Genomic DNA, 21,636 nt, shown 5'->3' with positions numbered 1-21,636 from the left:
CACTCCGTTTTACAAACCACCATATCCAGTTGCAGAGGAACATAAGCCCATGATTGACAAGGAGTTAGGAAAATTGGAAAAACTCGGAATTTTGCAGAGAGGATGTTCTGCTTATAGCTCTCCGTGTCTATTGTTGAAGAAAAAGAATTCTTCTGAGCTCCGTTTTGTGTCAGATTTTAGACAATTGAACACAAGAGTCGTTACAGCGCAGCAAAATTATTTGTCTTTGCAGAATGTGTTAGCGAAATTAGGAAAATCTCAAAGTAGAGTTCTAAGTGTAATTGATTTGAAAAGTGCGTTTCATAGTCTACCACTATCTAAGACATCGCAACCATATACAGGAATATGTCCTTACCCAGGATCGCCAATGTACACATATCGCCACCTCCTGATGGCAACAACGTCTGAATGAGATACTAGCCGAGATTCCCAACAGAGACGACTTGGTGATAGCAATCCACGATGACATAATAGTCTTCTCTCGTACACAAGCACAGCATAAAGCCCCGAGTAAGTCCCGTTGCTGTGGGGACAGGCAGGGCGGGTAGTCTGACCTGGGTAGGTATCAACTAATAAAATGACATTTCCCCAGGAAATGGAAATTTTATGTCGTTCATACTCTACCCAGGTCAGACTTTTGCATCGAATACCAACAACCAAAGGAAGGAGGGTAAACGGTGACTTACCATGTAGTGAAGTGAACTGTCTCCCAGCTGCGCAGCAGAACCCAACGGGTGAGACCAGGGGACCCAGAGAAAGAATGCTTGGGGGAGACCCGGGCCCTTTGACAACAAAGGGAAGCATAACTGGGAAAACCCATCCCCTCCTAGATGGGGACAAAACCACCTCAACACGGTATAAGCTCAGCACATATCGTCAAGAGACACAATTGTGGAAAAATTTTTTTTTTTTTTTTACAAGAAGGAGAGCACGCCCCAGAATAACCTGGAGCGGCCTCACTGATTAACTCTCAAAAGTCCTAGGCGGCTGAACCCTAGGACAGCTGGACGGGGCGAACGCGCAGGCCCGAAGACCCGGCGACAGTCTATAGAACAACCCCCCCCTCCCCGCTTAAAAAGGAGGGAGGACAAGACAGCCATCAGGAGAGAAAATCGACGAGTGGTCTAGGCAGAGAAACACCTAGACCACATGCTGAGCAATCTGGAAACTGATAAACCTTTCCTTCGAAGAAAAAACGAAGGAAGGGCTGAAACTCTGGATGGACCGGGACGTGTAAATACGCGTCCTGAAGGTCCAGAGAGATAGCCCAATCGTTGGGCTGCACCGCGACCGCTACTGACCTGGTTGTCTCCATCTTGAAGCTGGGGACCCGGAGGAACCGATTCAAGGTGGACAGGTCGATGACCAGTCTCCACATCCCCGACTTCTTGGGGACCAAGAAGACGTGGCTGTAAAAGCCCGGGGATGAATGGTTGTCCACCAGCCTCACTGCCTGCTTCTTGAGAAGAGACAGGACCTCCGATCGAAGGGACGCTTGGGCTGCCTGCCGCCCCCGCCCCTGCCTGAGGAGCGGTGGCGCTTATTGGAGCGGCGAGAGGGAGCCGCAGCTTCTGCCTGCCCTTGGGGACGAAAGGAGGAGGAGCCACGCGAGGATGAGGGCCCACGAGGAGCCGACGAACTGACTCAAATCAAAAGCCACCGGCCTCTCGGCCAGGCGAGCCGAGGACCTGTCATGGAGGTTGGAAGCCTCCATGCGGTCCGTCAGGCTCCTAAGCAACTGCCGTTGATCCTCCGTGAGAGAGGAAGCAAGAGGCAGAGGCTCAGAGCTCAAATCGGACTCACGTGGGGCAGACACGGGAGGGGGGGAGGGGGGCATCTGGTGGTTTTAAATGGCATCTATAGGCAATATAGGGCCCCTGAATTATAAATTATGTTCATATAATGAAGATTATGCTTCTTTTCCATGATAGCCCCTAAATATTTGATGAGGACTAAATTTACTTTCACACAGAGCTGAAGTGACGTCATCAGTTCTTGTGCAGTATAAGCGCTGTCTGCTAATGGAATCGGCCTCGACCAAATCAGGCAATATCATCAATATCACGATGGAAAAGAAGTCCGATCTTCATTATATGCACATAATTTATAATTCAGGGGCCCTACCTTGCCTATAGATGCCATTTAAAACCACTAGAAGCTCCGTTTCGGCAAATTTTAACTCCGTTCCGGCCCGATCCGGCCCGTTTTGGTCCGTTTCGGTCCGTTCCTGCTTTCTTACGCACCCACCATGTATGTCACTGTATACACTCTCATCATCGCTGACAATGTCATTATTTACATCGAAGTCGGGATCTAAATCATCATCGGTAAACTCCTCATCTGAGTCGGAATCGTTTACTACGTCCAGCTCATCAAGAAGCTGTGTCATGGACAGTTTTGTTCACATTTTCAACTTCGAAATACTCCAAAAACTGGGTGCATAAGAAAGCAGGAACAGGACGAGGACGATGTCGCGGACGAGGTGGGACAATGCTGCACGTGGTGTAAATGAAGTTCTGCCAAGGATGGGGGAACGCTGTCCAAATAATTGGACACAGATAGCTACTCCGGCTGTCAATGCTGCTCCTTCCTACACCCCTGACCTTACCTGGTGTCCAGATTTTGCCGAAGAGGCTCAATATGGTAACGGACATAAAAAAAGGACATGATGGGAAAAAAGCCGATCGATTTCTTAGAGTCTTTTTTCCACCTGCGATATACACGCATGTTGCTGAACAAACCAACATATACGCTATGCAGTACTTTGATGATCCAAGTCTAGAGCTTCAACCTCACTCCAGATTGCAGCATTGGATTGATACAAATCCAGAGGAAATTCATGGTCTTGTCGGGTTTGAGATAGCCATGTACATGTGTAAAAAACCGGAACTTGCAGACTATTTCGAGAAGTACTGGCTTACATCTACGCCTGGATTTGGAACCATCTTCTCTCGCAATCGGTATCAGCTGCTGAGGACCTTCTTGCACATGAACAACAATGAAGGTAGGGTGGAAAAGGGACAACCAGGATATCCCCCCACATTCAAAGTGCAGCCAATAATAGATATAATTCAAGATCAGTATGTCAAACTCTACCAGTTTCACCATGAGATACATCTGGATGAGGCTATGCTTGGCTTCAAGGGCAAACTAGGTATCAAGCAGTATATGCCGGATAAGCCCACTAAGTGGGGTGGAATACTTTGGTGCCGTTGTGATAGTCACACTGGTTTTATGATGAGATGGAATGTCTGCACTGGAGCTGGGAATGGAACTGTATCTGAGACTGCGAGAAGGTTGGTAAACCCAGACTTCTTAGACCGTGGTTATCATTTGTTTTGTGATAAATTGTACTCTTCTCCAACTCAGTTCTTTGAACTAAAGGGCAGAATGACAGGCACTTGGGTCACTCTTCGGGCTATTAGGGTGGGCAATCCTGTAGCTATCACACCTGCAGCACGGGGCGGACGCAATGATGCCACGGCTCGGTATCCTCGTGTCACACTGAAGAAAGGAGAAGACCCTATCTTCTTTACCAAGGAGGGTATGTTGTGTGTCTATTGGCAGGACAATGGTACTGTTAGACTACTGTTCACATTGCATAACAGTAGAGTTGTTTAGAAAGAAGTCTGTGCACGTAGGGCGGCTCCTGATGAGGCACGCATGGTCCATAAGCCAGAGACTGTGTGCGAATACAACCAATATATGGATGGTGTCGACAAGGCAGATCAGCTAAGGGCTTACCATGCTTATGAACACAAATGTAATGAAACAGCCAAGGGCCATTGTGCTCTCCGTATAGATATTTAGTGGTTAGGAATTCATCCTGGTTAAGAAACATGCTAGTCAAACCAAAGTCGGTATGACATCGTTACCATAAAAATATCATCGAAAACAAGTCACTACATATCATTTAAAACAAGTCACTAATAAGTGTGATATCGCACTTTGTGCCTTTTTTAGTCTTGGCCCCATGGTGGCCAAGACTAAAAAAGTCGAGAATCGGATCAGACCGAAATTTGATGTCAGAGGTTGTCTGATTTAGGGAGTAATGTGTACTAAATTTCCAGTTCATAGCTTCAGCGGTTGAGAAATATGCCATAGTTACCCACAAACGGCCAATTTACGCCATTTGACATCATTGACCTTAAAAATAAGGTCAAATGAAAAACCCGTAGGATATGTGATGTATGCTTGCTATGAGTACCTACCATAAAGATAAAATTGAAAACAAGTCACTATTAAGCGAGATATTGCACTTTTTACCTTTTTTAGTTTTGGCCTCCTGGTGGCCAAGTCGAGAGTCAGATCAGACCGAAATTTGATGTCAGAGGTTATAATGATGTGATATGTGATGAATCCTTACAAGGAAAACTTACCATAAACAGTACTTGAAGAGCGTTGGAAAGTCGATGGATGTCTGCCTTCGGGAATCGAAGAAAAGCCTTGCTTTGGGTGTCAGTGTTGGCTCCAAGTCCGAGAGCATTTAAAAACCTGTCAAAGCAAGCTTTAGCCACCCTCAGAAAGAAAGTCATTCCAATCGCTATGCATATTGATGATGGTTATATACAAGATGACACATGTGAGGGCTGTTGTAATAATGTTAGGGAGGTTGTCAACCTCCTCAGGATGTTGGGATTTGTAATACACCTGGTGAAGGTGAAATTGGAAATTATTCCCAGACTCGATTTTGATTATTCTAGCATTTGTGCGATATCCTGAGACAATGGCTGTAAAGTACTCCTGAGAAATGTGCAAATGTCATCTCTCTGTAAAAAACTCCTTGATAAAAGGTGTCCACTGATATTAGATCATATACATGAACGTTTGAAGTTTATTTAAGGAAGTATTCTTTCCCAAAATTACAATAGATTTTCACAGACCTGCTAACTATACTAATAATAGGTAAGCACGTTGGCCAGGGTCTTTGCATTTGCATTAGACTGATACCCAAAAGGTTTAGTTTGAGCATAGGAACATATCTATCACCAGACAGTCAGTTTGCTTTTGGGAACAAAGTCGACTGTCCTGGAATTCTGCTGCTGAGCCCCAGATCTTTGCGGTCAGGGATGTGCTATTTCTGAGCAAGGACTTGACATCGAAGGAACTGTGCCCTTAATCCACACAGGTTAGAAAATATTTATTTGTCAATGTTTTAGTGAAAGACCCCACTCCATCAACAATGTTCACTGCCATCCCCCAGAGGTCGGCAGCTGGCACTGGCATGGTGGCCTATCAATGCCCCTATAAGTTTCCAATTGTATTGCTGTAGTCTCAATTACACCGACTTGGTTGAACCTGTCTAAGTATGTAAGATTTGGTGTTTATATGAAAGGACTAAACCTCAAATATTGTATAAAAAACAATGATCCAGGTGGTCCAATGCAGCAATACAGAAAGATAAGGTATCTTTGCTTTTGGGGACATCACAGACCGCCCAGATGAAAATGATGAGGGGGAACTTATGAAAAGAATCTGTGGTGACTGGAACTCACACATACATATAGCACACTGATTTATACATAAACTCCTTTGAACCATACGATCACAGTTAACCAATCAGATTTCTTTTCCTTGTTTGTAATTTGCGTACTTTATGCTTGTTTTTCTTGAATTTGAAATATTAGTTCATTTTATGGAACTATGGCGTTCGCTCCTTCATTTTCCCTTTCCATTGTACCACTGCATGATGCAGTACATGAAAAGCAAACTAATAAAGTGGGGTCTAAAGGGACAGGTTCGGGCCATTTCAAAATCTACATATGTTCACCAGTGGCGTTTATATTTAGGAAAGGAGGACCAGGCATCGACTAGAAACCTTGGGTATAAAGTTTTAACGGATGTGACACAGGACCTGCAGGCCGGCCAGGAGCTATACTGTGACAGTCTGTTCACAAGTGTGAAACTTTTCAAAGACCCACACGCTAGAAACATTGGGGTATGTGGGCCAGTACAGGCAAACAGGTTTGGCAATCCTCAGGATATATAGGTCCTTTCAAGAACAGTCTCCTCTCTTCCATTACCACAGAGATTCATACTTGATGGCAGTGGGGTGATATGATTAATGGCAGGGGCATGGTGAGAACATGATTGTAAACAGGATTTGTGCAAAAGGAGGTGCAGAATGACATAGGGAAATCATTAACCCAGTTGCAATAGACCAATATAACACATACATGGGTGGTGTGGACAGCTATGACCAGAAGAATTCGTACTTCATCATTGACGACAAATCGTTCAAGTGCTGGAAGAAAATCTTCTTCCACCACTTGGTTTCCTCAATAGGCAACACATACGTTATGTGCAAGTCCTCAGTAGCGGCCAATGACAGACTAACTAGCAGAGACTTCCATTTCATGGAGAAAACCTCAGAGAAGAACAGACCCAAATGTGAAGTGTGCTCGGTTTGACAGATTGGTAAATATACCTGCAGGAAGCAGACTCAGAGCCAATATGCAAGTCATGCATCCGTAAGGTGCCACTATGCGATGCACCTTGCTTCAAAATATACCACACCAGGTTGGACTACAAGGGACACTGTAATACTTTTTATGGGCAGTAGGGTGTTGATGGGAGTCTGAGGCTGGAGGACATTGACACCATTGTAAGCACTGCCATGACTACCTGAGGTTGTACATGGGTATTTTTCTCAATACGGGCACTACTGGTGAAATTCAGTGTCCGGGTGCCTTACTTTTTAAATAATGCCTCAAAGCATGTGTTTTACCTATCAAACTATAGATATGACTCCTTACTAATTGGAAATAAAATATCATGGGTGTACTTTTATTCTATCCGTCATTTCAGGGCCTGAAAAGTGGATTTTGGGCCATTTTGGAGGTGTCCCAAATCTGGGTAACATTCTTTAAATTCACAATACTCCCAAAATGTCTATGTCGTATGCCTGGAATCTGTATAAATACATTTAAAAACACTGGGAGTTAGATATCCTAAGCAAAAAAAATCAAAGTTGGTGGTTTTCCTTTAAAAATTCCTGAAAATTGGAGTGTCCGGAAAAAGCACTCAACTCCATAACCATCACTACACAGACTCCCCCTGGGGGAAGAAGCTGAAATCAAAGTACTAGGCCCATGAAAAAAACAACTTTGTGTGACCCCCATAGCAGCCATCCTGACTTTTTTCCAAATGGCCCTGTGATTTTTCCAGTATTTCTCAAATTTTGGGCATCCTATGGTGAGTATGCTTTTTAAACTCCACTCCGTTACCTTCATTAAAATCCATGGTAACGGTAGAACATATTTTTAATCTTGCTTTTAATAATACTTGTGCAGAACCCTCCAAGGTATGGTAGGAAGCATCAAAGATTACTGCACATGTGCATGGAAAATTCCACTTTTCTGAAAAATACTCAACTCCATAACCTCAACTTCATAACCAATATTGGTTATGGAGTTGAGTGGAATGGTAACGGAGTTGAATTTCTGGGTAAAAGGTTGAACAAAACCTAGCAGGAAATGTTTTTTGTGGTTTACTTCTATATTGTAGTTAAAATCGAAGCAAATAACTCTGAAACTATTTAACAGAAATACCTCAGTTGTCAGGTTTTATTCCTTTGGTAATGGAGTTGAGTAATTTGGTAACAGAGTTGAAAAGTCAAAATAAGAAGTCATAGAAGGTTATTTTCTTGTTACTAGGTTCTTATTTGACCTACTTTCAAGGTCATCATCAGTCATATGGCTCATTATATATTATATGTGACATAGAATTTCATGTATGCCTGACTATAGAATATAAAATTTACATTTGTAGGTCAAATAATTATAGTCTACATAATGTCCATTTTTTTGCTACCAGTAATAGAATTATTTATATTTATTGCTGTCAAATTGATGACTTCAGGCCGAATTCAAACAGCTCAAAAGTAATGTTATAAGCAGAACATTGCTTATAAATTTGAAACTTCTTTGATACAAACAAATATGAAATAAGTCCACAAAATTATTTTGTTACGCACGGATAGTGAAATGAAAGCGCTACTTTACACTATGTACCAAATTAATGATACATAACTTTTTCTGTATATCTATATAAGGCCATCCACGGTAGTATTGCGCCATCAGATTTGCATAGGCCTATGCGAAAAATATTGTTCATGCACTTGAAAAATATTTTTCACGTATGTTCTTTTTTGGGTAAGGGTACCGGTACTTTATATATAAACCTCTAATTTTGGCATTATTATATATAAACTTTGTTTATTTATCAAACTTTATCGAGTGTTATCGAATCGAATGGATGTGTCGATCGTCGGGGCGGATTGATATGTGGTTGTGCCTCCAAGGCGATTAGGTTATTCAGTTAGTTTGAGAAAGATCATGATCATGAAGATGCGTGTTGTGTCATCATAACCGGAAAATAAGTTGAAGTTATTATTAGTACTATGATTCTTACATGAGTAACAAGAGGCCCAAGGGCCTGGCGCTCAGCTGAGTAAGCAGATACAATTCATAGTTTAGCAGTTTTACTGATACTTTTAGATAGATTTAGCAATGACTATATAGTTACAATAACCATGGATGCTTCAATTTGTCAACTGTGAAAGATGTAAGTGACATCACATGAAGTAATGCAGTGCGAGTGCGACATTTCCAATAGAGCCAGGATCTATGTCACAGTGACACACGGACAGGATTGGTTTTCCTTCTAGTATCAAAATTGATGTCCTCATACTAGTATGTCCTGAAAAGGGATTTGGACACTTACATGATCAGTGTACCGTTGAGCTTGGGTCTGGTGCAATACCAACTTGAAATGGGGGGTTAGTGGATTTAGCAAAGTGTTTGGGATGCCCTGTATGTGAAGAAGTAAGATAAAGAGGCGCTTAAGAAAATTAAATTTATTGGTAAAAGATTGACCTGACCTGCAGGTGATTGGAATTTAACAAAGGCTGATTGCAATCATGGAGTAAATTATATAAGAATCACTGATTTGGCAAAGATTATTACAAGACGTCAAGATGGAAAGTGATTGTACAGTGTTGGCTGTAGCACCTGGTGACACCAGGAGGAACATGCGAGACAGCTGGCGTGTTGCCAAATCTGGACCTACTTTCCGTCAATGCTGGATACGTCGATGAGAGCTCTCGAACTATCATTCCATGCAAAAAATGGCAATGACAACACCACTAATAACTTCAAATTATTTTCCGGTTATGATAACACAACACGCATCTTCATGATCATGATCTTTCTCAAACTAACTGAATGACCTAATCGCCTTGGACGCACAACCACATATCAATCCGCCCCGACGATTGACACATCCATTCGATTCGATAACACTCGATACAGTTTGATAAATAAACAAAGTTTTCGTACTTTTAGCTGTCCACATCAATGGCTATAATATACTCCTGCAGAATAGTAGAACTAATAGAACTAATTTTCGAAGTTTCCAATAGTTTGAACACAAATCAGAACATCACCCATCAACTGGACTCAGATCTGCATCAATTACGATAAATAACGAGGTCGTCGCTTCAATTTCGCAAAGAAAGTTGACTCCATTCGAAGGTTGTTTTGACCAAATTCCGTTGAACTCATCGTTATGAGGGCATTTGAACACATTCTCGTTGATCTTTTCTATAAACGTGTGAAGTTTCGTACCAAAATACATTTCCGCAAAGGCTTAAATAAGAAAATTTGTCACTTACAAAATCATCGCTCCGGTAGAAATAAAAAGGTCACCACCATTTTTTTAATGATAGTACTCCAGGTAACCTCGACCGTGCAGTGGAGGTTTGAGCCGCCTCGTCAATTTACCCCAGACGAGCCGTTCATACAGTGGATGCACTGGCAATACCAGCAGTCCGGTATTCCCTGGTTCGAGGTTTTCATTTCAGTTCGCGGCGGGAAATTTAAAGCGAAATCATTCGGGGTCAAACAACAGTTCTGCTCACTACCGCCAACTGGTGATATAAATCGATACTAATCTATTTTATATCAAAACTTCTGTATCATGAAGACCCTTTCAACTTTATTTCAAGCTTTTATCTGCTGGAATAGAGCGTCAAAAAATTGTTTGTTCATTTACGCATTTTGGCCCCTGGGGAGCTGAATTTGAGTGGAATCGCCCAAACTTTTTTCCGTAAGCAACATTTTCTGCGGTGTTTCTAAGCAAGACTAGATTTAAAGTGCCTCGGTTGTATGATTACAAAATGCCCAACTTTGTCTAGATGGCTAGATGGAAGGATGGATGGAAGGACCGACGCCAATCAAATAGCTATTTGACTAGCTCCGCTGACTTTGTCAGCTGAGTTAAAAAGTAGACGTTTTAAGCAACACCATAATGTTACTCCCATAAAAAAACTGTCAATTCTCCTTACAGAGGTAGCCCTTGATTATGAAGGGATTTTCAAATCAAGGTGACCATAGACATGGTCTTTTTATGTGCTCACCACAGCTTTCAATACTTGAAGTATCTGAAGAGGCGCGCGGAACCTGACATGGCCTTACCAAGGAGCTGCTCACGGTGCTGAACTTCTAGCTTGCCTGTCGACTAAGTGCCTTTTTGGCCGAGACATTGCTACATGTAGGAGGAGCACGCATTTTAAATTTATAGTAGTGATAGTACAGTTGGTTCGAGCCATTTGGAAGCCGACATGTGAAGGCCTATCTGGGTTCTCCTTCTTCTCCGTATAAAAAGGGGCATATTGCTGACTAAGGAACAAGGCATATCGACATTGCCTCATCAACTCTATCGGACCAATTGATATACTTTTATATGCACGCATACATCACGCCATTTCAGGGGTCCGAGTCTGTGGACAATTGGTTTGATTAATTTGTCTCTTCGATATTGCACCTTTGTTGCATTAGATTTTCATCGCATTTCAATCTATTCAAGATATAGCCAATATGAACCTGTCTGCGCCAAGGATAGATTGGTTCCTGATCGACTCACTAGGGATACGCAATAGTGCACAATGTCATGAAAAACGACCCTTTGTATTGTAAATTCCAATCACCTGCAGGACAGGTCAATTTCTCTCAATAAAATTAATTTCGTTGACTCCTGTAATCTCTACCTTATTGAAAAAAAAAGACAGTGGTATTAGTCCCAAACTGGTCATTTCTATTTATTTTGACCTCTCTTAAATCAGGATACCTCTCAATTACAGACAGCATTTTGTATCCTTGTGCTGTACAACCCAGCCTGGACATACCACAGTTGCCCATGGAGAAGTCTCATCCTCTCTGACACTTCTTTTCTGTAAAGCTACCGATACAACATACTGAACTAGGGATATCTTCCGTTGCCTCCTGTAATATTTACATACCATGGCTGATTAGTTCAATCATATTTCATCCAGCTGGCAGCTCTGCATTGGAAATTTTAGTGGTATAACGTGTTCTCTTGACCTTCAAACAGTAGTATAAAGCCGATATTTACTACTTTACACCCTCAGTCCTATGTTATTAGGTCATCCAGCTGAGCGCCAGGCCCTTCGGCCACTTGTTCTTTGTTTTTTTGGCCTACCAGACGCTGCATCAAATCCATGTTAAATTCAATCAATATCAAAGGCTTTCTTTCTTCTTGATAATGGTAAGGACCGCCACAAGATGCCTTTGAATTTGCATGTGTTACACATACTAACGTTTACATTCACTGTTCCTCGGGATCTGAGCATGCGCATTTGTATTGACGAACTCGCTTATCATTTTGAATATCCAATCAGATGAAGTACCCCCTGAAGCCCATTTCTGATAGGATGGCTATGAATATATAAGCCATGTGCTGTGTTGATGTTTATTGAGTCGAGAATGGTCGGTGAGATGTATCATGCATTGCACATTGTGCATAGCTAAGTTTCGAAAGTGTGCTTGTTAGCAGAGGTCTAAGATGGGAACTAAAAATGTACACATGAAAATGTACAGGGGTGCATGGGAATGTTCAGAATGCAGTTGTTTTTTGGTAAAGGACACCAGTTCATCAATCAAGTGACACTGAAATGGAACTCTCTGTAGCAGAATAGTGGAAGAGAGTCGAATGATTGAACTCGCCTCACTTTGGCAAAAGTGACTGAATTCCAAACTCTCCTACGCATTATTCCCTATACATTTTTTCTAGCTTTCCTGTCTTAATCACTGCTAATGAGCACACATTCTAAACTTGTCTATTGTGAAATACTCTCTGCTGGAGATGGGGATTATGCTATCCTGTCTTGCTGAGATGCGCAACTGAGATATTTTGATATTCCAAGAAATGCCTGTGAATTGTAAAGAAAAGCATCTACGGTATGTAGCCTAGGTACATTTATGCCTCCACCCAATGCATGGCCATGTCATGCTATTGTGTTCTGCATGCTATATATGGAAATCAAGGTCTAGCAAAATTGCCTTCTGATCCTGGCATTTACATTAATGATTCAATTTTTCTTTCCTATCCTATATCTTCATAATACGAGGTGAGAATTCGCGGACATACAGTATCTTGTTTGCCAATAGAGTAACTTCTTTTAGAAAGTTAGTATGACTGTGCTGTATTCTTTTCCCGTTACAGGTTGCTGTCATACATGAAAATATCTACACCACTATCAGTTATTGCCACAGAAATTGGCCTTCTCAGGTGCTGAGAACTGTGCGTCGCGTTGCTGGTGTTGACTCAAGTGTTCCCAGCTTGAGTCTGTGTACAATTCTGCACGAATTGTACAGTCCAGGTTCCCAGTACGGGAACCCATAGCAAGATATTAAGTTTCACGCCTGTTAGCGTACGACAGCAAAAGCGTACAACAGCATCAGCATACAACAGCATTAGCCTATAACAGCATCAGCATACAATAGCCTAAGCATACAACAGCATAAGCATACAACGGCATAAGCATACAACATCATAAGCATTCAACAGCATAAGCATATACAACAGCATAAGCATACAACAGCATAAGCATACAACAGCATAAGCATACAGCAGTGAAAGCATAGAACAGCATAAATGATCTAATGTCATAGCATACCAAACTTATTATAGCATACCAAACCTACAATAGCATACCAAACCTACAATAGCATACCAAACCTACAATAGCATACCAAACCTACAATAGCATACCAAACCTACAATAGTATAGCAAAGCAATCAACAACATAGCAAAGCAATCAATAGCAACACAAATCATAAGGACTATTACATCTTTACTTCAGCATCCAGAGTGACTAGAAAGCATTCAATAGCACTACTATAAAGTGAATAGCACTGATACATTTTCAGTGTATTTTGTTTCCAAAAATATTGGTTCAACTTCTAGTGTCCAAACAAGTGGAACAATTATGGTATCATTGGAACAATATCGTTCAGCTATTGGCTGTTACATAACAAGAGCTAGGGAAAAAAGCCAAACAAAACCAGTTGATGTTTGTGGATGTTCAAAGACACTAATAAAAAATAGGAATACTGATTTTGAAAACTATGAGGATGAGATACATGCCTACAATATATGGTTTGATGAGATTACACATGATGAATCGGCATTTGATATGTTAAGAGAAATGGCATATTACACTTCACTACAAACAACATGGGATTATTACACATCATGTTCCACCTTCGAACTGTTGCTCTTACATATTTTCTACGAATCAAACCATCTGAAAGTATCAGGTGATGTAGAATCAAACCCTGGACCAATTGAACCTGTCAGAGGTCATTTCCACCAAGGAGATATCCATATGTTGAGGCTGATTCAGCTGGAAAACAGTGTGTTGCAAACTGCATGACATCATTGCTGTATACTTTTATCAAGTCACCAAATTTGTGGACTTCAGATGACTTGGATTCAATATTACTGCATGGTGACCAGTTTTACAGAAACTTAGGAATTGATGGATATGTTGCTATTGATGAGATACCATCATATATCCAATTTGATGATGAACACTATTTTAAAGTCAAACCTCATGGTATGACCAAAAATTTTATTATGTCTGATCTTGTACCACATCATGATGATTCTATCTCTATAGCTTTCAGCAAAGCCATTGACAACCTTAATCTTTCTCAATACTCAATTTTAATTTTTCACTCACTTCCAATTGCACTGATATGCATGGAAAACATGTACTTCTTCTTTGACCCTCATAGCAGTGATCCACATGGGCATATTGATGCTGACGGTACCTCAGTACTCATCCCCCCATTCTATAAAGTAGACATGATACCTCACCAAATGCTCACCCAAATACTGCTGCCATCTGCTTACATTAAGAGGAACTAAAAACTAAAAACTCTGAACATCCTCCTCCATTTGGAACTAAACCCAAACTGCTATGGTACTTGCACAATGTAGCACCTATTTTAATTGATTTCTGAATTTCCTGATGATGATTTTCTGAAGACAATGGACATTTATGCAAGACTATGGACCTGACAGTACTAGACACACACATGAATAACAACAAAGGTAAGAATAAGATGCTCTGCTCATGTAAATGTGAATTTCTATCCAATGGATGGCTCAGCACTCAGACAGTAGGGGATGTGTTATGTTTTTGGAACGTTCCTATGCAGTTGGGGAGTATGTTATTTTTTGGAACGTTCCTATGCACTAAACTTGGGGTAAGTGTCATTTTCTCGATGTCGAATCGGTACGTCATTTCAGGATGGGTCCCTGGCTATTATTATGGGATGGGTTCCTATGTAAATAGGCGTCACAAAGATTGGTCTGTTCCTAAATTTCTAGATGAATCCCTATTTTAATAGACATTCCAATAGAGGCCTAATGGACGTGCCAATTTTTGTGTCTTTATTGATATGTCCCTAAATTTGCGGATAGTCTATATTTTAATGGATGTTCCAATTTGTAGATGGTCCCTAAATTTGCAGATGGTCTCTAAATTGTAGATGGTCCCTTAAATTTGTAGACGGTCCCTAAATTTGTAGACGGTCCCTAAATTTGTAGACGGTCCCTAAATTTGTAGACGGTCCCTAAATTTGTAGACGGTCCCCAAATTTGTAGACGGTCCCTAAATTTGTAGACGGTCCCTAAATTTGAAGACGGTCCCTAAATTTGTAGACGGTCCCTAAATTTGTAGACGGTCCCTAAATTTGTAGACGGTCCCTAAATTTGTAGACGGTCCCTAAATTTGTAGACGGTCCCTAAATTTGTAGACTGTCCCTAAATTTGTAGACGATCTCTAAATTTGTAGACGGTCCCTAAATTTGTAGACGGTCCCTAAATTTGTAGATGGTCTCTAAAGTTTGTAGATGGTTCCTAAATTTGTAGATGGTCCCCATTTTAATGGACGTTCCAATTTTTTCCGACGTGCATATCAGTAGTGTCATTTTCAGATCATATAAATGCATATCTATTGCCTCATTTTCAGAACAGTCCCTTAGCCCGTCGCCGCCGCCGCCGCCTATTACTACTACTACTACTAAGGCCACACTGTCCACCACAGTCGCAGAGGCTCTAGCTGAAATGATCAAACACCAACCCCAGGAACATCCCAAAAGGTAATTTAGTAAAGGTCATTCGATTTAGAAAGTTATCCAAGTCCGAAGGTCCGGGTGCGCACTCTCAAACTTTTATCTTCACTAATCTTTATAACCCTTTCTTTATAACCTTTTCCATTTACAGGATATTGCGATGCTCCAAGTGCGGCCGTCCATACATGGGTCACAGTCTACCCAGAGGTGTTATGTGTACTCTGGAGCCTGATCCTGAACAACTCCACTTGCTACAACACCATCGTCAGCAAGCATTGGCTGTTAGGAAGGAGCTCAGGAAGAAGAGGGATGCAGAAAGACAGACAACGCCAGAAGCCCATAGACGAAAACGAAACAGACTTCCTGATGCACTAACCACAGCCAAACGCAACAAACTTGCAATTAATCACATCGGTAAGCATCCTGAATATGCTGAATCATGTAAATTTTCAATCAAATGCTGAATCATCGGAATTTTCTATAAATAGTCATCTGCATATCAATGCCTCTTCATATTTTCAGAACAGTGCCCTCCTCCTAAGGCCACACTGTCCACACTTGACCACGACCAGAGGCAACAGCTGAAACGATCAAACACCAACAACAAGATGCCAAAAGGTAAGACAGTCATTAGGTTGAAACGTCCAGTTTAAATTTCAGGACGTCCAGTTATTTTGGACGTGGACCCATTATGCTGTGTGTCACCACTATCTTTTCCAAGAGATTTCGGACAAACTTCTGGCAATCATCTCAACTTACCCCTCTTCCATTTACAGGATATTGCGATGCTCCAAGTGTGGCCGTCCATACATGGGTCACAGTCAACCCATAGGTGTCATGTGCACTCTGGAGCCTGATCCTGACGAACTCCGGTTACTACAACACCATCGTCAGCAAGCGTTGACCATTAGGAAGGAGAGGGATGCAGAAAGAATCAGAACGCCAAAAGCATTAGCTGCAGCAAAACTAAAAAAACTCACACCAGATTATGCTGTCCAACGAAAGAAGTACCAGCAATCAACAAGAAAGAGACAACTCGCTCCAAAATACAAGATGGCCTGGACTCCGCCAGAAGAGAAAACTACTGCCACATCTTTCATTGATAGTATTCCCAACATGACTGAGCAATGTGCCAACTGCAAGGCTCTCATGTTCCCCTGGGAATCTAGCAAAATCATAATCCTCGATAACAGACCAATGAAAGTGTTTTCAAAGTGTTGTGACTATGGAACAATAAAACTCAAACCCTTCGCAAATCCAACACCTGCTCTTCAGACATTGTTTAATTCCCCAAATTTCCTGCAGAACATACGACAGTATAATAACTTGGTCTCCATGTCATCAAAAAACTTCACAGGAAAAGTTGAGGACTACCATGGACGTGGCCGTGGCCCCCAAACCTTTAAAATCAGTGGCCAGATGTACCATCTCACACCCAATCTCTTCCCTTTGTCCGGACAAACCCCAAAGTTCTCACAAATATTCGTGTATGACCAGGAACATGAAACTAACACCCGAATGAACATTTCCAAGGGTGCTGGGTCCATTGATAAGACAATTCTAACTGTCATCCAATCAGAACTCTCCTCTGTCAATCCTTATGTGCACATTTACAAGAATGCTGCCAAAGTCTTTCAAGAAAACCCACACAAAGACCTTAGGATGGTTTTCAAAGCTAAAGGATCTATCGGAGCCACTAGAAAGCACCACAACCCTGATGTACCAGATATCGTCTTCCTGGCACCAGGCGAGCACACTGAACCAAGAGATGTCGTCATTTACCGAGACAGCAGCTGCCATCCAAAACAGAATGACACCATCCACATTAATGAACAACATCCTATGTACGACCCAACCTCCTACCCTCTCATAATGCCTCATGGTGAAAGTGGCTTCAGCTTCGAATGCAACCTCACAAAATCCAATGGCAAGAAGCTAACAGCCCTTCAGTTCTTCCGTTTCCATCTCCAGGTCAGGGACGGCAGCTTCAATACTCTCCACAAAGCCAAGAGACTTGCACAGGAGTACCTTTGTGACCAGTGGCAGAAAATAGAAAAAGAACGTTTACAGTACATCAAGTATAACCAGGACAGCCTCCGAGTGGAACAGTACAGAGGTCTAGCTGATGCTCTCAGCCAAGCCAGAAACAACACTGAGCAAACTGAACTGCAAAGACTGGGACAGCTCACAGTCCTTCCATCATCCTTCACGGGAAGTCCACGGTACATGTACAAACACTATCTAGATGCCCTCGCCATAGCCAGAAAATTCCGGAAGTTTGACCTGTTCATCACTTTCACCGCCAACCCCCGATGGACTGCTGTCACAAACAATCTCTTCCCTGGGCACCAACCTTCCGACAGACCAGATATCGTCAACCGAATCTTTCAGCACAGTCTCAACGAGCTCATTGCTGATTTCAAACACGGTGTCCTTGGTACTGTCAAAGCGAGACTCCATGTTATCGAAGGACAATTCAGAGGAATGAAGCATGCCCATATCCTTCTGCTCCTGCAAGAGACAATCACAGTAGATGACATCGACAACATCATCCAGGCCCAAATCCCGGACCCACACAACGAACCTAAGCTGTATGAAATCGTCACCAACTTCATGCTTCATGGACCATGTGGTCCCGCCTTTCCAAATGCCCCCTGTATGATCGATGGCAAATGTAGATTTGGATACCCAAAGAACTTCAATGATGAAACAACGCTTCCTGCTGACGGTCACGGATATCCTATCTACAAAAGACCAGATAATGGCCAAACTATTCAAAAGAACAACTTCACATACGACAACCGCTGGGTTGTTCCCCACAATAAGTACTTACTCCTAAAGATGGTGGCTCACATTAACGTTGAATACGTCGGCTCATTCCACACAATCAAGTACATCTACAAGTATGTTCACAAGGGTTCAGATGTTGCCACTGTCGGCATCCAAGGACAACAAGTACAAGACAAAGATGAGATAGCTCAATTCATCAATGCCAGAAGTATTGATGCATATGATGCCCACTGGAGGACCATGGAATACAGTATCCAAGACAGGTATCCAGCAGTTCAGTCCCTCGCCATACACTTGCAACATCAGCAAAACGTCATCTTCAAAGAAGACATGGCTGAAGAAGCATTGGACACCATGAAAGACACTACACTCATGGCCTTCTTCAAATTGAACCAGAATGATCCGGATGCCAGAGAATATCTATACGCAGACATTCCTGAGCATTACACGTGGCAACCTAACCATACCTGGAAGAAGAGAGCCACTCCATTGGCATCCGGAGAAGTTCCAAGGTCAATCGGAAGAATCAATAATGTATCTCCTATCCAAGGTGAACGATTCTATCTGAAGTTACTCCTCGGCCACATCAAAGGCCCCACTTCGTATGATGACCTTCGCAATTACCAACAACACGAATACAACACCTTCAAGGAAACAGCCTTAGCCATGGGCCTTCTTGAGGATGACAGTGAGTGGACTGTTGCCTTGATGGAAGTATCGCAATACGGAACAGGGAAACAAATCCGTGCCACCTTTGCTGTCATTCTTCAATACTGCAGTCCCACAGTACCCAAGACACTGTATGACAAGTTCTTCACAGACATGTCGGAAGATATCGTATATCAAGAGATGCAACTTCGTAACTGTACGCGTGATAAAGTCAACGCCCAAACTATACACGACAGGTTACTAACGTCCTTGAATGAAGAATTGTCTCTGATGGGCGGAAGCCTCGCTAATATCGACGGAATGCCCCAACCCAATCCCTTGACAGAGGAAGAGAAAGTTGCAATGCTCCTTAAAGACGAAATCTACGACAAATATGAACAGGCAAGCATATTCCACAAGGATTACCCCTCCATAAATGAGAAACAGGCAGAACTTTTCAACCTAATACAACTCGCAGTCCATTCTCAACCCGAAGACAACATAACAAAACAATTTGTCCTGAATTCACCAGGAGGATACGGCAAAACTTTCACCATGAAACTCATCGCTGCCAAAATAAGAGCTGAGGGGCTCATTGTCCTCAACGTTGCCAGCACTGGCCTTGCTGCCCAAAACCTCATTGGAGGAAGAACTGCACACAGCAGGTTCAAAATACCAATACCTATAATGGAGGATTCCACCTGTAATATCAAAGCACAATCAGCTCTAGCCAGCCTCATCAAGAACACCAGCTTGATAATTTGGGATGAAATCTTCAGTGTTCACAGATACAACATCGAGTGCGTTGAAAGGACACTAAGGGACATAATGCAATGTCAGGATCCATGGGGAGGCATCGTTGTACTATTAGGTGGTGACCCCCGACAAACCCCTCCTGTCGTAAAGAAAGCCGGAAGACCACAGATTGTTCGCGCGTGCATCCAGTTTAGTCCCCTGTATCACATCATGACAAAGCACAAGTTAACGGTCAACATGAGAACAGATGCTCAAGAAGTGGACTTCTCCGAATACCTACTCCGACTCGGAGACGGACAAGAGGAATTACACGAAAGCATTGGAGACAACATGATACAAATACCAGAAAAACATCTACTTGACACAACACAAGAACTCATTGATGCAATCTTCCCTGACCTCGACCATGGATGTGGCAATGCTCAAAACCTTACAGCAGGTACAATCTACACTCCACTGAACAAAAATGTACATCACCTCAATGACCAATGTCTTGCAAAGTTCCCAGGAGTAACAACTACATACCTCTCGGCTGACTCCATTCACGAAGATCAGCATAAAGAAGCCATTCCTACCGAATACCTCAACAGCTTGACACCCTCAGGACTACCTGACCATGAACTCAAACTCAAAGTTGGCTGCCCTGTCATGCTGCTCAGAAATCTACAAGGTGGACCAAGCTGCAGTCTCAGGAATGGAACCAGGATGACTGTCATCAAGATGATGCAAAGAACCATCGAGTGTCAAGTGTCAACTGGCATTAATAACGGCCTCAGAGTTTTCTTACCAAGAATTCCACACCATGACAGATCAGGCGATGACTTCCCTTTCACTATCGTCAGACGACAGTTCCCCATTAGACTATCATGGGCAGTGACAATCAACAAGGGCCAAGGCCAGAAAAATGACCGCGTAGGAATCTACCTTCCCAACCCTGTCTTTGCACATGGTCAACTCTACACAGCCTTCTCCAGAGGAAAGATAGCAGCTGATGTCAAAGTGCTCATCGAAGCAGACGACGCTCCTTACACAAAAAACATTGTTTACCATGAACTATTATAACTACCCCAAACCCGTAAATACACATGAGAATCATTACATCATAGCGTGTACCATCCTCAAAATACCTCGCGCAGCGAGGCTTCAGGTCTAGTTGCTTTCAATGATAGGGCAGTTCTCATAAAGTTCCTTACTCAGTATGCAGTTAGTCTTGGGCTTCAGATTTCAGATAACAATAATGTCCAAATTACTGTTTTCAAAATTTCATCCATCACACAGAAGGCTTTTCAACTTGGCAGAAAAAGAATGAATCAAGATTGAAAAATTAAACAAGACTTACCTTGGGAAGTTGCAGTTTGATTATAATTTCACCGAATGAACTAAATACGGAGGAATAACATGAAATGACGTCACTTATTCCCGCCAGCAGACTTTAGAGAAGATACATGGAACAACAAGAGGCCCAAGGGCCTGGCGCTCAGCTGAGTTAATATCATTAATATCTTCCCGGTGTTTAGTTCATTATGCATGAAAATGGCATGCTCCATGGTATTTGATATCCTTTTGCGTTCACTACGGTACCAATGTTTTTGGTTGACATAATTATGCCACTGTTCATTCCTCAATCCTGACCATAATTCGGGTGAAATCATCATATGAAAATATTTACCGAAACATGAAGTTTATGCCATGAATGAGCATACTCAAATCAAATCTGCTAGAAGTTGTAGATGTTAATATAACAAAGATCAAAAATCTTTAAAAACCGGGAAAATTCTTCTATTGGGATAAAATTAATGACACATGTAAAAGACCAGAAAAATCAGAAAACAAATGGAAAACCATAACTGAATGTAACCTCAATGAAGACAATTGGCGGGACATATATGTGACCCTGCACGTCGAATTGGGTATTAAGTCGCATCTTGGGGGTTTTGAGTTGAGCATATTTGCTTCTTCCTTAGATCAGCACCTTCATTTTGGTACCACTCCCATCTC

General features: G+C 42.1%; 2 protein-coding genes across 2 annotated transcripts; both read left to right on the top strand.

Annotated features, from left to right (window-relative positions):
* The first annotated feature begins 14,317 nt into the window (after positions 1 to 14,317).
* Positions 14,318 to 16,691, top strand: LOC135493987 (uncharacterized). Its single transcript, XM_064781704.1, has 5 exons — positions 14,318 to 14,419; positions 15,342 to 15,471; positions 15,596 to 15,858; positions 15,967 to 16,062; positions 16,221 to 16,691. Exons 1-5 carry the CDS (start codon positions 14,377 to 14,379, stop codon positions 16,274 to 16,276), a joined length of 588 nt encoding a protein of 195 aa, XP_064637774.1. The 5' UTR covers positions 14,318 to 14,376; the 3' UTR covers positions 16,277 to 16,691.
* On the top strand, positions 16,282 to 20,700 carry LOC135493587 (uncharacterized). The gene has a single exon (XM_064781013.1). The coding sequence runs from the start codon at positions 16,282 to 16,284 to the stop codon at positions 20,698 to 20,700; it is 4,419 nt and encodes a 1,472-aa protein (XP_064637083.1).
* Positions 20,701 to 21,636: the final 936 nt, after the last annotated feature.

Source organism: Lineus longissimus, chromosome 9 (genome assembly GCF_910592395.1).
Source record: "Lineus longissimus chromosome 9, tnLinLong1.2, whole genome shotgun sequence".
Lineage (NCBI taxonomy): Eukaryota > Metazoa > Nemertea > Pilidiophora > Heteronemertea > Lineidae > Lineus > Lineus longissimus.
Note: the sequence above shows the minus strand (reverse complement) of the source record. Positions and strands in the feature narration are given on the sequence as shown.

Coding starts and splice junctions, on each gene's coding strand:
- LOC135493587 (XM_064781013.1), top strand. CDS start 16,282: ATGTGCACTCTGGAGCCTGATCCTGACGAACTCCGGTTACTACAACAC.
- LOC135493987 (XM_064781704.1), top strand. CDS start 14,377: ATGGACCTGACAGTACTAGACACACACATGAATAACAACAAAG. Junction 14,420..15,341: donor ACACATGAATAACAACAAAG/GTAAGAATAAGA, acceptor CCTCATTTTCAG/AACAGTCCCTTAGCCCGTCG. Junction 15,472..15,595: donor CCCCAGGAACATCCCAAAAG/GTAATTTAGTAA, acceptor TTCCATTTACAG/GATATTGCGATGCTCCAAGT.